General features: G+C 39.8%; 1 protein-coding gene across 1 annotated transcript; it reads left to right on the top strand.

The window, feature by feature from the left end:
• The first annotated feature begins 5,478 nt into the window (after nucleotides 1-5,478).
• On the top strand, nucleotides 5,479-6,489 carry LOC123801765 (olfactory receptor-like protein OLF4). Its single transcript, XM_045811999.2, has one exon. It carries the CDS (start codon nucleotides 5,479-5,481, stop codon nucleotides 6,487-6,489), a length of 1,011 nt encoding a protein of 336 aa, XP_045667955.2.
• Nucleotides 6,490-14,766: the final 8,277 nt, after the last annotated feature.

Below are 14,766 nucleotides of genomic sequence, written 5' to 3'. Positions count from 1 at the left end.
TAAATATCTATGAGGTCCAACTCGTCGAGTATGCATTCAAAGCTCTTGTTTCTTTGTTGATTTTCTGCTTAGGTGATCTATCTATTGCTGATAGTGGAGTGTTGAGGTTCCCTACTATTAATGTATTTTTATCTGTATGTCTCTTTATTGTGGTTAAGAGTTGGCTTGTGTATCTTGCTGCTTCCCTGTTGGGGGCATAGATATTTATATTTATCATATCCACTTGTTGGATACATCATTTAAGAATAATGTAGTGTCCTCTGTGTCTCTAACTATAGTCTGTAGTTTAAAATCCAATCTCTCTGATATGAGAATTACTACCCCAGCTTTCTTTTGAGGTCCATTGGCATGAAAAATGGTTTTCCATCTGTTTACTTTCAGTCTGAATGTATCTTTAGGTTCAAAATGAGTCTCTTGTAGACAGCAAATGGATGGGTCATGTGTTTTTATCCCATCTGCAACCCTGTAGCATTTTGTGGGAGCATTTAGGCCATTCACATTGAAAGTGATTATCAAGAGATATGATTTTAATGATGTCATGTTTCCTGTAAAGTCTTTGTTTCTATCGGTTGTGACTTTCTGTTCTGTATCACTCTTGGGTCCTTTTTACTTTTATAGAACCCCCCTTAATATCTCCTGTAGGGCTGATTTCATGGTTATGAAATTGGTCAGTGATTGGCAACTCTGGAGGGTCTTTATCTCTCCATCAATTCTGAACGACAGCCTTGCTGGATAAAGGATCCTTGGCTGCATGTTTTTCTCTGAAAGCGATTTAAAAATGCCCCCCCCCCAACCCTTTCTCTCATTCCAGGTTTGTGTAGACAGGTCTGATGTAATCCTGATACTTTTGCCTTGGTACGTGAGAAATTTCTTTTCCTTGGCCGCTTTCAATACTGTATCCTTCTATCTAATATTTGTGAATTGCACTATGACGTGACGTGGTGTAGGTTTGTGGTTGTGTTTTAAAAATTGAGTTGTTTTGGTTTTTGCTGTTGAATTTTTGTACATTTTTTAGATATTAATCTACTATTAGGTATGTGGTTTGCCAATCTTTTCTGTACTTGTGGGTTGCCTTTCGCTTGAGAAATTTTCCCATCAATGCACAAATATTTTTAATTTCACTGAAGTAATTTTTTTCTCTAGTTGCCTGTGTCTTTGGCGTTATATCCAGAAAATCTTGGTCAAATCCAGTGTCAAGGTGATGTACCTCTGTGATTTCTTCTAAGCGCTTACAGTTTTATTTTATTTATTTATTTATTTATTTATTTATTTATTTATTTATTTATTCATTAATACACTAATTTATTTATTTTAAATCCTTTGAGGCTTTATTGATCTGCTACAATACATCATTAGTTTTTGATGTAGTTTCCATGATTCATTGTTTGTGTATAATACCCAGTGTTCCATGCAATACATGCCCTCGTTAACACCCATCCCTGGGCTAGCCCATCTCTCCACAACCCCCCTCTCTAAAATCCTGTTTTTCTTCAGATTGTATAAATCTTTCGCCTTTTACAGTTTTATTTCTTGTGGTTAGATCTGTGATCCATTTGGAATCATGTTTGGAGATGGTGGATGGAAGGGTTGCCTTCATTTTTTTGCAGATGGATATCCTGGTTTCCCTGTCACCGTTTCTTTTTTTTTATAATAATAATTTTTATTATATCATGATAGTCACCATACAGTACATTCCTGTTTTCTGATGTAAAGTTCGGTGATTCATTAGTTGTGTATAACACCCAGTGCACCATGCAATATGTGCCCTCCTTACTACCCATCACCAGCCTATCCTATTCCCCAACCCCCTCCCTTCTAAAGCCCTCAGTTTGTTTTTCAGAGTCCATAGTCTCTCATGTTTCATTCCCCCTTCTGATTACCCCCCTTTCTTTATCCCTGTCACCACTTCTTTGAAAGACTATCCATTTACCTTTGAACTGTCCTGGCTCTATTGTCAAATATCATTCAATTTATAAACTGAGTTTATTTCTGGGTTTCCTCCTACTCCAATGATTTATACTGTTGCTTATGTTGTTGTTGAAAATGGGTCATTTAACAATGATAATGCAGTAACTCTGAAAATCGTATTTCTCCCCTCCCTAGGAATTTCTTTATTGAATATAATTTACATACAGTTTTATTTTAGCTGCAGGTGTACAATGTAATGATTCATCAATTCTATATGTTGTACAGTGCTCATGAGGTAAGTGTACTCCTAATCACCTTTATCTATTTCACCCATCACTCATTCAACTGTGAGCTCCTCAAGAGAAAGAACCAAGTCTTATACTTTTCTTCATTCCCAGGACGTAGCTTAGTGCCTACCATATCATAACCGCTGTGTAAGTATTTGTAAGGTACCCAAAGAAGCCAATGGTTGGGTGATGTTAAACAATGAAGGGGAAAGGAGAAGCAAGGGAACAGGAGAAGCACTGTGGTGTCTGGAGGATCCATGATCATGAGCCACCAGAAGAGGGTCCAGATGGGAGAAAGAAAATGTTGAAGGCACAAAGAATGTCTCCTTCAAATCAGAATTATGGGGTACTCTGCCTTATTAGTGAGACCCTCTATAGAGAGGGGACCTCCTTGTGGGATCAACGATGTTAATGAGGTGAGATATAATCCTGGAATGCCCAGGCTGTGTCCCAGTACCAACACTGGGGCGAGTTTGCAATCTGTGTTTCTCTCCTAGCTCCAGAGCACCAACTCTCATGGGGAAGTGAGACAAAGGAATATTTCATTAATGAGACTCATGGGAATTCACCCCTCCAGCCAGAGAATTGAAAATGTCTCTGCTGCACTCACTGCCTTCATCTCTTCTAATCTCAGGTGATAGGAACCCATAACTGTGTCTTCCAGAGCCTTCATGATTGGGGCCATGACTCTTCCTTTCCTCGGAGCATAACTTCCAACCTCATCAATCATTCATGGGAGAAACTGGGTCAGTGATCTCACACTGTTCTGTGATAATACCTGGATAAGCCTCATGTTTTTTCATGGGAGGGACCCCTTCAATCCGTAGTTATGTTTTGGGCATCAACAGCGACAATAACTAAAGGAGGGTTTAATGATGCTAAATCTTACCTATTAAGACTTTAATTCTAGAGGGAAACTCTGGATATACTAAACCATCTGACTCCTCCAGTGTAGTGCTTAATGACAGGGATATCATTCCGCAATAGTCTTTCCTCTTTTCTCATTGCTTGTTCTTTCATTGTTGAGAGTGTCTGTTTATTGTTATTTCACCATATGTATTGCAGTCATTCAAGAAACATTTTTTTCCAGCAATTAATGTATGGTAGACACTACTGTTTACTCTGGGAATAAATAAATGACTAAGACATTGTCTCTTCTCTCAAGGTACTCACTGTGTAAATGTCAGGAGAGATGTAAAAATAAGTAAATGTGACATCATGAGGTTGCATTGAAATTTGTGGAAATATGCAAAAAAGTTGACTCTTTAATTCATTTCTAACTGTTTTCAAAAAGTTGAGTCTTTCACGGGAATTAGTGAAGGCTTCACAGACAAGCTTATAATGGAACTGAACGTGGAAGGAGGTGTTGCAGTCTTTCCAGGGGGTCAATGGGTGTGATCAGTCCAGGAAGAAACAGCAGAGGAGAGGAGGAAATTTAGAGATTAATTAAACTAGAGGTTTTGCTGCTGAGATTAGAAACACTTCTTACTGATGTGACCAACCATCAGTAGCAGGGTATGCAAAATGGGTGGATAGGAGACGGGTCTGGTAGGAAATAGTGGCTTAAGAATGAATCAAACGTTTTTGCTACAGGGTTGAAATTTAATTCTGAAATTAGTGAAGCATAAGTCCAGTTTTTAATGGTCAGGGGATAGCTGTGCACAGGTCTGCTCTATGGAAAAGTGACCCAGGTTAATGTGAGGAACAAACAATTGTTGTGTTCAGAGTGTGAGGGAGACATTGAAGAATAGAAATAGTGCCATGAGCATGAGATGGGAGGCCAGTGATGGGTCTCTGAGGGGGTAGACATCATGGATACCAAAAACTCACTTGAATAATATTTGATTTTGTGTATGTATGAGTGTGTGTATATATATCTCTATCTATATCATATTGTCTTTATCCATTCATCAGTAGATGGCATTTGGGCTATAGTTTCGTCATTGTTGCCATTTGTCATGATGTGAAAAGAGCTAGAGTCTATTATTCTAAGTGAAATAAGACAGTCAGAGAAAGAAAAATAGTGTATGATCTCCTCATGTGCAGAATTTAAGAAAGAAAATCATTGAACAATGGGAAGGGAGAAAAGAAAAAAAAAGGAGAGAAAAAACAAGCCATAAAAGAGTCTTAACGATGAAGGACAAACTGAGGGTTAATGGATGGAGGTGGCGGACGGCCGGAGATGTGCTAGATCAGTGATGGGGAGTAAGGAGGGCATTGTTGGGATCAACACTGGATGCGTTATATAAGTGATGAATCACTGAAATCTACTCCAGAAACCAATATTGCTCTGTATGTTAACTGACAAATTTAAATTAAAAAAAATTTCAGATGATTATTTTCATTCATTAGTAAGTGTTTGCTGGAAACTGTGTCAGTTATCTTCTCTTCATCATTTGTATGTGATAATACAATAAACAATCCCAGACCTATTATAGACATTACTTTATTGAAATCTCAAAAACTCTGAATTTGATATCACTCTTATTGTAGGGTTGGAAACTATCCCTTGAAACGTCATTTGCTCATTCATTAATATTTTATTGCTCCCTTTGACACACACATATCTCAGACACAATCTTGTTAAGGTCAAACACACATCACTACTTACAGTGCTTTCAAAAATGCTTGCCACAAGATAATTGGTTAAAATATTTGTTAAGTGAACGAAAAACATCTCAGGAAATTTACAGAGGACAACATTGCTTTGGGTACATGTTTTGATTCAGGACTGGGAGTGCAATTATTTTCAGCATCATGGAAAATATGGAGCTTTTGAGATCCCTGAAATTTTTAGCTAATTCTAGTTTGGTAGGTAATGTGTAAGAATTAATGAATTAAGCATATTGAAAAAAACAAGTTTTGCTACACAAATTGCAGCATTTCTTTTTATCTATCATCTATCTATCCATCTATTTATCTATCTATCATCTATCTCTCTATCAATCATCTATCTATCATCTATCTATCTATCATCTATCATTTATTTATTTATCTCTGCATTTACTTATTAATTGAGAGAGAGCAAGCAAGAAAGCACAAGCAGGAGCAGGGCAGATGGGAAGTCAGAGAATCTGAAGTAGACTCTGCCCCCAGCAGAGAGTCCAATGTGGGGCTTGAACTCATCACTGAGAGATCATGACCTGATCTAAAACCAAGAGTTGGTTGTCTAACCAACTGAGCCATCCAGGCACCCCAATCTCAGCCTTTCTTTTAACTCTGGACTCACTGCTTTTGACTCTACTATGCTCTTGTCTCTGTTCCAGCTGTTTTCAGCAGTTACATGGAACAAAGAAATCAAACTCCTGTTTCAGAATTTATCCTCCTGGGACTTTCGGAGGAGGGAGAACTGCAGCCACTGCTCCTTTGGCTGTTCCTGTCCTTGTACCTGGTCACCTTCAGTGGGAACCTGCTCATTGTCCTGGCCATTGTCATGGACTCCCACCTCCACACGCCCATGTACTTCTTCCTTGCCAACCTGTCCTTCTCTGACATATGTTTCACCTCCACCACCGTCCCCAAGATGATGTGGAACATCCAGACTCAGAGCAAAGTGATCACCTATGCAGGCTGCCTCAGCCAGATGTATTTTTTAATGCTCTTTGTGGGATTAGACAACTTTCTCTTGACAGTGATGGCCTATGACCGGTTTGTGGCCATCTGTCACCCCCTGCACTACATGGTCATCATGAATCCCAAATTCTGCTGCATCCTGCTTCTGGTATCCTGGTTATTGAGTGTTTTCAGCTCTCTATTACAAGACTTAATGGTTTCACAATTGTCTTTTTGTACACAGTTAGAAATCCCTCACTTTTTCTGTGAACTTAATCAGGTGATCCAACTTGCTTGTTCTGACACCTTCTTCAATAACCTGGCAATTTATCTTGCGAGTGGACTTCTGGGGATTCTTCCACTCATTGGCATCCTTTTCTCTTATTCTAGAATTGTAACCTCCATTTTGAAGATTTCATCTTCTAGGGGCAAGTATAAAGCATTTTCCACGTGTGGGTCTCACCTCTCCATTGTCTCCTTATTCTATGGTACAAGCTTTGGGGTGTATCTTCGTTCTGCTGCTTCACAAAACTCCAGGACAACTGCCATAGCTTCAGTGATGTACACGGTGGTCACCCCCATGCTGAACCCCTTCATCTATGGTCTGAGGAACAGAGACATAAAGCTGGCCTTAAGAAACCTTTTAGCTGAGAGGCATTCTCCGCATATAAGGATCCTTTGTTCCAAGATGAAGATGTGTGTGTGTAATAGGGCTCAAAACCCTCGACAACCTAGGTCATGATTTTCCTATCAGTTCACAGAAATACAACCTGCAGTTTATCTTCCTCCAGTATTCAGTCTCTGTAATTTTTTCATACATAATGATCAACTGTTTCTTTTTTTACAGTTTTTTTTGAATAGTAAGTTTTTATTTAAATTCCAGTTAGTGAATAGATAAGGTAATATTAGGTTCAGGAATAGAATTCTGTAACTTATCACTGACTTAGAACACCCAGTGCACATCATAAGTGTCCTCTTTGCACGGAATCAGCCTGAGACACAGGAAGATACATCTGGATCTCTACAAATGAACGTCTCCAGTGCTGAGTATTGAGGTACAAAGTGGGGAGCCATGAAACCGCGCACAGATTTCAGAAGATAAATGGAAGCAGGAGGGAGCTACTGCGTTCGGGTGCTGGGAAGTGGTAGCCACCTCCATGGGGGAGCGGGCAGACTCCCGGACCGGTACCAGCAAGAGAACAGACTGAGACCATGAGCTGGGAGCGCGTGGGGATGGCTGGTGGCTGGCGGTGTTAGAAACACAAAGGACAGAGATGCGCCGGCCCTAGAAGTGAGGGCTGGGACGCCGGGTGTGGGGCGCACATCACGGGATGCTGCAGGGTTGAGCAGCACCAACAGAAACAGAGTTAAAGTGGCCAGAACATCAGTGGAGAATGTTCCATGATCCCTCTGTTCGGAGACAGAGGGTGAGATTCAGCCACTGCTACTCTGATTCTCAGAAGAGGCACAGCAAACCGCCAGGGAAAGCTGCCAGAGAACAAAAGCCTGGAAACACTGGCTCACAGGGTGCCCATCCCTATCCCCCCTCGCAGAGGACACGGAGACTCTACCCAAACAGGGTTGCCTGATTATCGGTGTGGCAGACCCCTCCCCCAGAAGGCAGGCTGAAAAATCAAGAAGCCCACATCCCTAAGACCCCTATAAAACAAGGGCACACAGCCTGGGTCCCGGTCAATAATTTGGGCTCTGGACAACCCCGCAACCTCTCCTCATCAAAATGACGAGAAGGAGAACACCCCCCCAGCAGAGAAAAGACAATGAGTCTGTGGCCTCTGCCACAGAACTGATGGATATGGATATAACCAAATTATCAGAAAAGGAATTCCGAGTAACAATGGTCAAGATGATGCGTAGACTTGAAAAGAGTGTTAACGAAAATGTTAATGGGAATATAGAATCCCTAAGGGCGGAAATGAGAGTGAATCTGGCAGAAATTAAGAATTCTATGAGCCAAATGCAGTCAAAACTAGAGGCTCTGACGGCCAGGGTGAATGAGGCAGAAGACGTATCAGTGAATTGGAGGATTGGTTAGAAGAAGAGAAAACTAAAATAGAATCTGGACTTAAAAAAATCCACGCTCATGAATGTAGGTCACAGGAGATTACTGACTCAATGAAACGTTCGAATGTCAGAATCATCAGCATCCCCGAGGGGGTGGGGAAAAACAGAGGTCTAGAAGAGATATTTGAACAAATTGTAGCTGAAAATTTCCCTAATCTAGCAAAGGAAACAAACATTCATGTCCAAGAGGCCGAGAGGACCCCTCCCAACCTCAACCAAGACAAACCTACACCACATAGTGCATTTCGCAAATATTAGATCCAAGGATACAGTATCAAAAGCGGCCAGGGCAAAGAAATTTCTTACGTACCAAGGCAAAGGTATCAGAATTATGCCACACCTGTCTACACAGACCTGGAATGAGAGAAAGGCTTGGGGGGGACATTTGTAAAGCTCTCTCAGAGAAAATCATGCAGCCAAGGATCCTTTATCCAGCAAGGCTGTCATTCAGAATTGATGGAGAAATAAAGACCTTCCAGAATCGCCAGTCATTGACAAATTTTGTAACCATGAACCAGCCCTACAGGAGATATTAAGGGGGGTTCTATAAATGTAAAAAGGACCCAAGAGTGATACAGAACAGAAAGTCACAACTGATACAAACAAAGACTATACTGGCAACATGGCATCATTAAAATCATATCTCTCAATATTCAGTCTCAATGTAAATGGCCTAAATGCTCCCATAAAGTGCCACAGGGTTGCAGATTGGATAAAAAGACATGACCCATTCATTTGCTATCTAGAAGAGACTAATTTTGATCCTAAAGATACATTCAAACTGAAAGTAAAGGATGGAATACCATTTTTCACGCCAATGGACCTCAAAAGAAAGCTGGGGTAGCAATTCTCATATCAGGCAGATTGGATTTTAAACTAGAGACTATAGTTAGCGACACAGAAGGGCACTGTATTATTCTTAAAGGATGTATCCAAAAAGTGGATATGACAATTATAAATATCTATGCCCCCAACAGGGGAGCAGCAAGATACACAAGCCAACTCTTAACCAGAATAAAGAGACATATAGATAAAAATACATTAATAGTAGGGGACCTTAACATTCCACTATCAGAAATAGACCGAACACCCTTGCAAAAATTCGACAAAGAAACAAGGGCTTTGAATGCCATACTCGACGAGTTGGACCTCATAGATATATTATATATATCTATACACTACACCCCCGAACCAAAGAATACTCATTCTATTCCAATGACCATGGAACATTCTCAAGAATAGACCATGTTCTGGGACACAAAATAGGTTTCAACCGATACCAAAAGAGTGAAATTATTCCCTGCATATTCTCAGACCGCAAAGCTTTGAAATTGGAACTCAACCACAAGGAAAAATTTGGATGAAACTCAAACACTTGGAGACTAAGAACCATCCTGCTCAAGGATGGTTCAATAAACCAGGAAATCAAAAATCAATTTAAACAATTTATGGAGACCAACAAGAATGAAAACACAATGGTCCAATACCTATGGGATACTGCAAAGGCAGTCCTAAGGGGGAAATACATAGCCATCCGGGCCTCACTCAAAAGAATAGAAAAATCTAAAATGCAGTTTTTATATTCTCACCTCAAGAAGCTGGAACAGCAACAGAGGGACAGGCCTAATGCACACACGAGGAAGCTGTTGACCCAAGATTAGAGCAGAAATCAATGAATAAGGTACCAGGAATACAGTAGAGCAGATCAACAGAACTAGAAGCTGGTTCTTTGAGAGAATCAATAAAATTGACAGACCTCTGGCAAGACTTATCCAAAAGAATAGAGAAAGGACCCAAATTAATAAAATTATGAATGAAAAATTAGAGGTCACAACCAACACGAAAGAACTTGGAAGGATTATTAGAAACTTTTTTCAACAGCTTTATACCAATAAATGAAGCAATCTGGAAGAGATGGAGGCCTTCCTGGAAACTTATAAACTACCAAGACTGAAACAGGAAGAAATTGATTTTTTAAACAGGCCAATTAATTATGACGAGATTGAATCAGTGATAAACAACCTTCCAAAACAAAACTCCAGGCCCGGATGGTTTTCCTGGGGAATTCTACCAAACATTCAAAGAAGAAATAATACCTATTCTTCTAAAGCTATTTCAAAAAATAGAAACAGAAGGAAAGCTACCAAACTCATTCTATGAGGCCCATATTACCTTGATCCCCAAACCAAGCAAAGACCCCTAAGAAAAGGAGAATTACAGAATGATTTCCCTAATGAACATGGATGCCAAAATCTTCAACAAGATTCTGGCTAATAGAATCCAACAGTATATTAAAAGGATTATCCATCATGACCAAGTGCGATTCAACCCTGGGATGCAAGGGTGGTTCAATCCGCAAATCGATTGATCAGTGTCTTAGATTTTATCCAGAAAGAAAAATTCAAAATCATATGATTCTCTCAATAGATGCAGAAAAAGCATTTGACAAAATACAGCATCCTTTTCTGATTAAAACCCTTCAGAGTGTAGGCAGAGAGGGTTCATTTCTCAAGCTCATAAAAGCCATCTATGAAAAGCCTAGAGCAAATATCATTCTCAATGGGAAAATCTGGAAGCCTTTCCGTTAAGATCAGGAACATGACAAGGATGCCCACTCTCGCCACTATTATTCAACATAGTACTAGAAGTCCTTGCAACAGCAATCAGACAACAAAAAGGGATCAAAAGTATCCAAACCAGCAAATAAGAAGTCAAACTGTCTCTCTTTGCAGATGACATGATACTCTATATGGAAAACCCAAAAGAATCCACCCCCAAGCTACTAGAAGTTATAGAGCAATTCAGTAACATGGCGGGATACAAAATCAATGCTCAGAAATCAGTTGCATTTCTGTACATGAATAACGAGACTGAAGAAAGAGAAATTAGGGAATCCATCCCATTTACAATAGCACCAAAAACCATACGTTACCTTGGAATTAACTTAACCAGAGACGTAAAGGACCTATATTCTAGAAACTATAAATCACTATTGAAAGACATTGAGGAAGACACAAAATAATGGAAAAATATTCCATGCTCATGGATCGGAAGAATTAATATAGTTAAAATGTCCATGCTACCCAGAGCAATCTACACTTTCAATGCTATCCCAATCAAAATTCCAATGACAGTTTTCAAAGAACTGGAACAAGTAGTCCTTAAATTTGTATGGAATCAGAAAAGGCCCTGAATTGCCAAGGAAGTGTTGAAAAGGAAAAACAAAGCTGGGGGCATCACAATGCCAGATTTTGAGCTGTACTACAAAGCTGTGATCACAAAGACAGCATGGTACTGGCACAAAAACAGACACATAGACCAATGGAACAGAATAAAAATGCAGAAATGGACCTTTGGCTCTTTGGGCAACTAATCTTTGATAAAGGAGGAAAAAACATCTGGTGGTAAAAAGACAGTCTCTTCAATAAATGGTGCTGGGAAAATTGGACAGCTACATGCAAAAGAATGAAACTTGACCACTCTCTCACACTATACACAAAGATAAACTCCAAACGGATGAAAGACCTCGATGTGAGACAGGAATCCATCAAAACCCTAGAGGAGAATATAGGCAGCAATCTCTACAACATCAGCCAAAGCAAACTTTTTCATGACACATCTCCAAAGGCAAGAGAAACAAAAGATAAAATGAACTTGTGGGACTTCATCAAGATAAAAAGCTTCTGCACAACCAGGGAAACAGTCAAAAAACTAAGAGGCAGCCCACGGAATGGGAAAAGATATTTGCAAATGATGCTACAGATAAAAGACTGGTATCCAAGATCTACAAAGAACTTTTCTAACTCAATACGTGAGAAACAAATAAACAAATCATAAAATGGGCAGAAGATAGGAACAGACACTTTTCCAATGAAGACATACAAATGGCTAACAGACTCATGAAAAAATGTTCAAAATCATTAGCCATCAGGGAAGTTCAAATCAAAACCACACTAAGATACCACCTTATGCCAGTTAGAATGGCAAAAATTGACAAGGCAAAAAACAACAATTGCTGGAAAGGATGTGGAGAAAGGGGGTCCCTCCTACATTGTTGGGGGAATGCAGGTTAATGCAGCCACTCTGGAAAAAAGTGTGGAGGTCACTTAAAAAGTTAAAAATTGCGCTACCCTATGGCCCAGCCATTGCACTCCTGGGTATTTGCCCCAAAGGTACAGATGTAGTGAAGAGAAGGGCCATATGTACCCCAATGTTCATAGCAGCATTGTCCACAATAGCTAAATTGTGGAAGGAGCCAAGATGCCCTTCAACAGATGACTGGATTAAGAAGATGTGGTCGATATATACAATGGAATATTACTCAGGTATCAGAAAGAACGAATTCTCAACATTTGCTGCAACATGGACGGCCTTGGAGGTGATAATACTAAGTGAAATAAGTCAAGCAGAGAAAGACAATTATCATGATTTCTCTCATCTATGGAACATAAGAACTAGGAAGATCGGTAGGGGAAGAAAGGGATAAAGAAAGTGGGGTAATCAGAAGGGGGAATGAAGCATGAGAGACTATGGACTATGAGAAACAAACTGAGGGCTTCAGAGGGGAGGGGGATGGGGGAATGGGATAGACTTGTGATGGGTAGTAAGGAGGGCACGTATTGCATGGTGCACTGGGTGTTATACGCAACAAATGAATCATCGAACTTTACATCAGAAACCAAGATGTACTGTATGGTGACTAACATAATATAATAAAAAAAATTAAAAAAAAACAAGTGCCCTCCTCAATCCAAATCACCCGTTTAGCCCATCCACCCACCCAGCTCCCCTTCAACAACCTTTAGTTTGTTCTCCATTTTTAAGAGTCTGATTGTAGTCTATCATTTTTAAGTTAAAAAAAGATTTATTTATTTATTCCAGAGAGGGATGGAGATAGTATGAGTGGGTTGGGCAGAGGGAGAGGGAGAGGAAGAGAATCTCAACCAGACTCCATGCTGAATGCAGAGTCCTTCACGTTGTTTGAGCTCATCAGCCTGTAATGACGACCTAGGCAAAATCAAGTGTCAGTTGCTTAATGGACTGTACCACTCAAGCACCCCTTATCTTGCCCAATTTCAAGCTACCATTTTAATTCAGACCGTAGTCCTCATGGGCCATAGTAACCTGGTGAGCAACATCACCTTCGAGTCTTTGGGTTGGATTTGGAGGAAAATGTAATGCATTTGTTGCTATTTTACAATCTTCATTCAGGGGAAACTGGTTCCATCAATTGAAGATCTGGGTCAGTGATTGATCTCGGGTCTGAGAGTCAAATAGAGATTAGGAACTGGCATTGTGGTGACACAGTCACTCTTTTCTTCATGATTATTAGAGGTGGGATTTTTGTTTTGTTTTGTTTTCCTTTGTTACAACAAATTGGGTGGACCCTTAGTATGCTGCCCATTATTTTTGTTTCATAGAGACACTATGAAGAATTTGTGATTTTGAGAAATTCCTGTAGCTCTCACACTTTAGATGAGAATGATGAACTCTTAGATGAACTATGAATACCAAACATCAGATGGTTTGGTACTGCTGACATTGACTGCCAGTTCAAGATGGGCTGACCTCAGGACCAATCCATTTCAATCAGAGCATGTCCATGGTAAGTGTATCCTACAGGGGAGAGCTCTGTAGAGCTTGTCATGGAGGCCATTACAGTCTCACCAAGTTATTTCTCAACGACCTTATTAATTTTATGTTCTCTGAACCCTTATTTTGGCTATACTTTGGGGTTGAGGTACTGAATCACACAACAGAAATCCATCACAATGCCCTTGTCTCCTTGTACTTCAGATTCCTTCCTCTACGCCCTATGAAGCTATTGATGGATTGACCTTCTTTTAGAGTAATCCCATCTTTTTTCATCCTTTCTTTTGTCTTGGTAAAATATGTATATAATTTATTACATTAAACATTTTAGTAGTCATTTATGAGGCATTAAGGACTTTCTCCCTATTGCACAGCTACCACCTCTATTCACCTACAGAACTTTCTCATCGTCTCAAACTGAACCCTTGTCCCCTTGAAACACTAACTCCCCATTGTCCCTCTGCCCGGCCCCTGACTCCCACCATCTTACCTTCTGTCTCTAAAACTGAGTCTTGTAGGTGCCTCATATTTGTCCTTTCATGTCTGGTTGCTTTCACTTAGTATAATGTTGGCAGGGTTCATCCATGTTGTAGCCTGGGCCAGAATTCTATTCTTTTTACAGAATAGAATGAATGATAAATGATGTTCCACTGCATGTTTTCACCACTCTTTGTTCATCTGTGATTTTGTTGATGGACATTGGGGTTGTGTCCACATTTGGGCTACTGTAAATAAAGCTTTATTATAATTGGTGTACAAATATCTGTTCTAGTCATGGCTTTAAATTTCTTTGGGACCCTATATAGGTAGACATATAACCAGAAGTGGAACTACTGGATCATATGACAATTCTATGTTTCAGTTGTTTTTGAGGAACTGGCACAGGGTTTCCCAAAGCAGCTGTGCCAGTTTTTACTCTTATCAGCAAAGGACCACAGGGTTCCAATTTCCCCATGTCCTTGCCAACTCTTATATTCTGTTTTAGTTTGTAAAATCGCCATCCTAGTGCATGTGAGGGGTGTCATATTATGGTTTCGGTTTGCATTTCCCTAATAATTAATGATGTTGCACATCGTTCATGTGCTAAGTGTTGATTCTTATATCTTCTTTGGAGAAATGTCTATTGCAATCCATTGCCAGCTTTTTTTTCACCATTAATTTCATTTTTTAAATTATTTTAAATTTTGATTCTGCTGTAGTTAACATACAGTGTGATATTATTTTCAGGTGTACAATATAGTGATTCCATAGATCGCCCAGTGTTGGTCAGGATAAGTGCACTCCTTAACACCCATCACCTACTTCACCCATACCCCCACCTCCCCTCTGGTAACCATCAGTTTGT

This window comes from Ursus americanus, chromosome 14 (assembly GCF_024610735.1).
Source record: "Ursus americanus isolate L20-20 chromosome 14, mUrsAme1.1.p, whole genome shotgun sequence".
NCBI classification, from domain to species: domain Eukaryota; kingdom Metazoa; phylum Chordata; class Mammalia; order Carnivora; family Ursidae; genus Ursus; species Ursus americanus.
The sequence above is the reverse complement of the archived record's forward strand: the minus strand, read 5'-3'. Positions and strand labels throughout refer to the sequence as shown.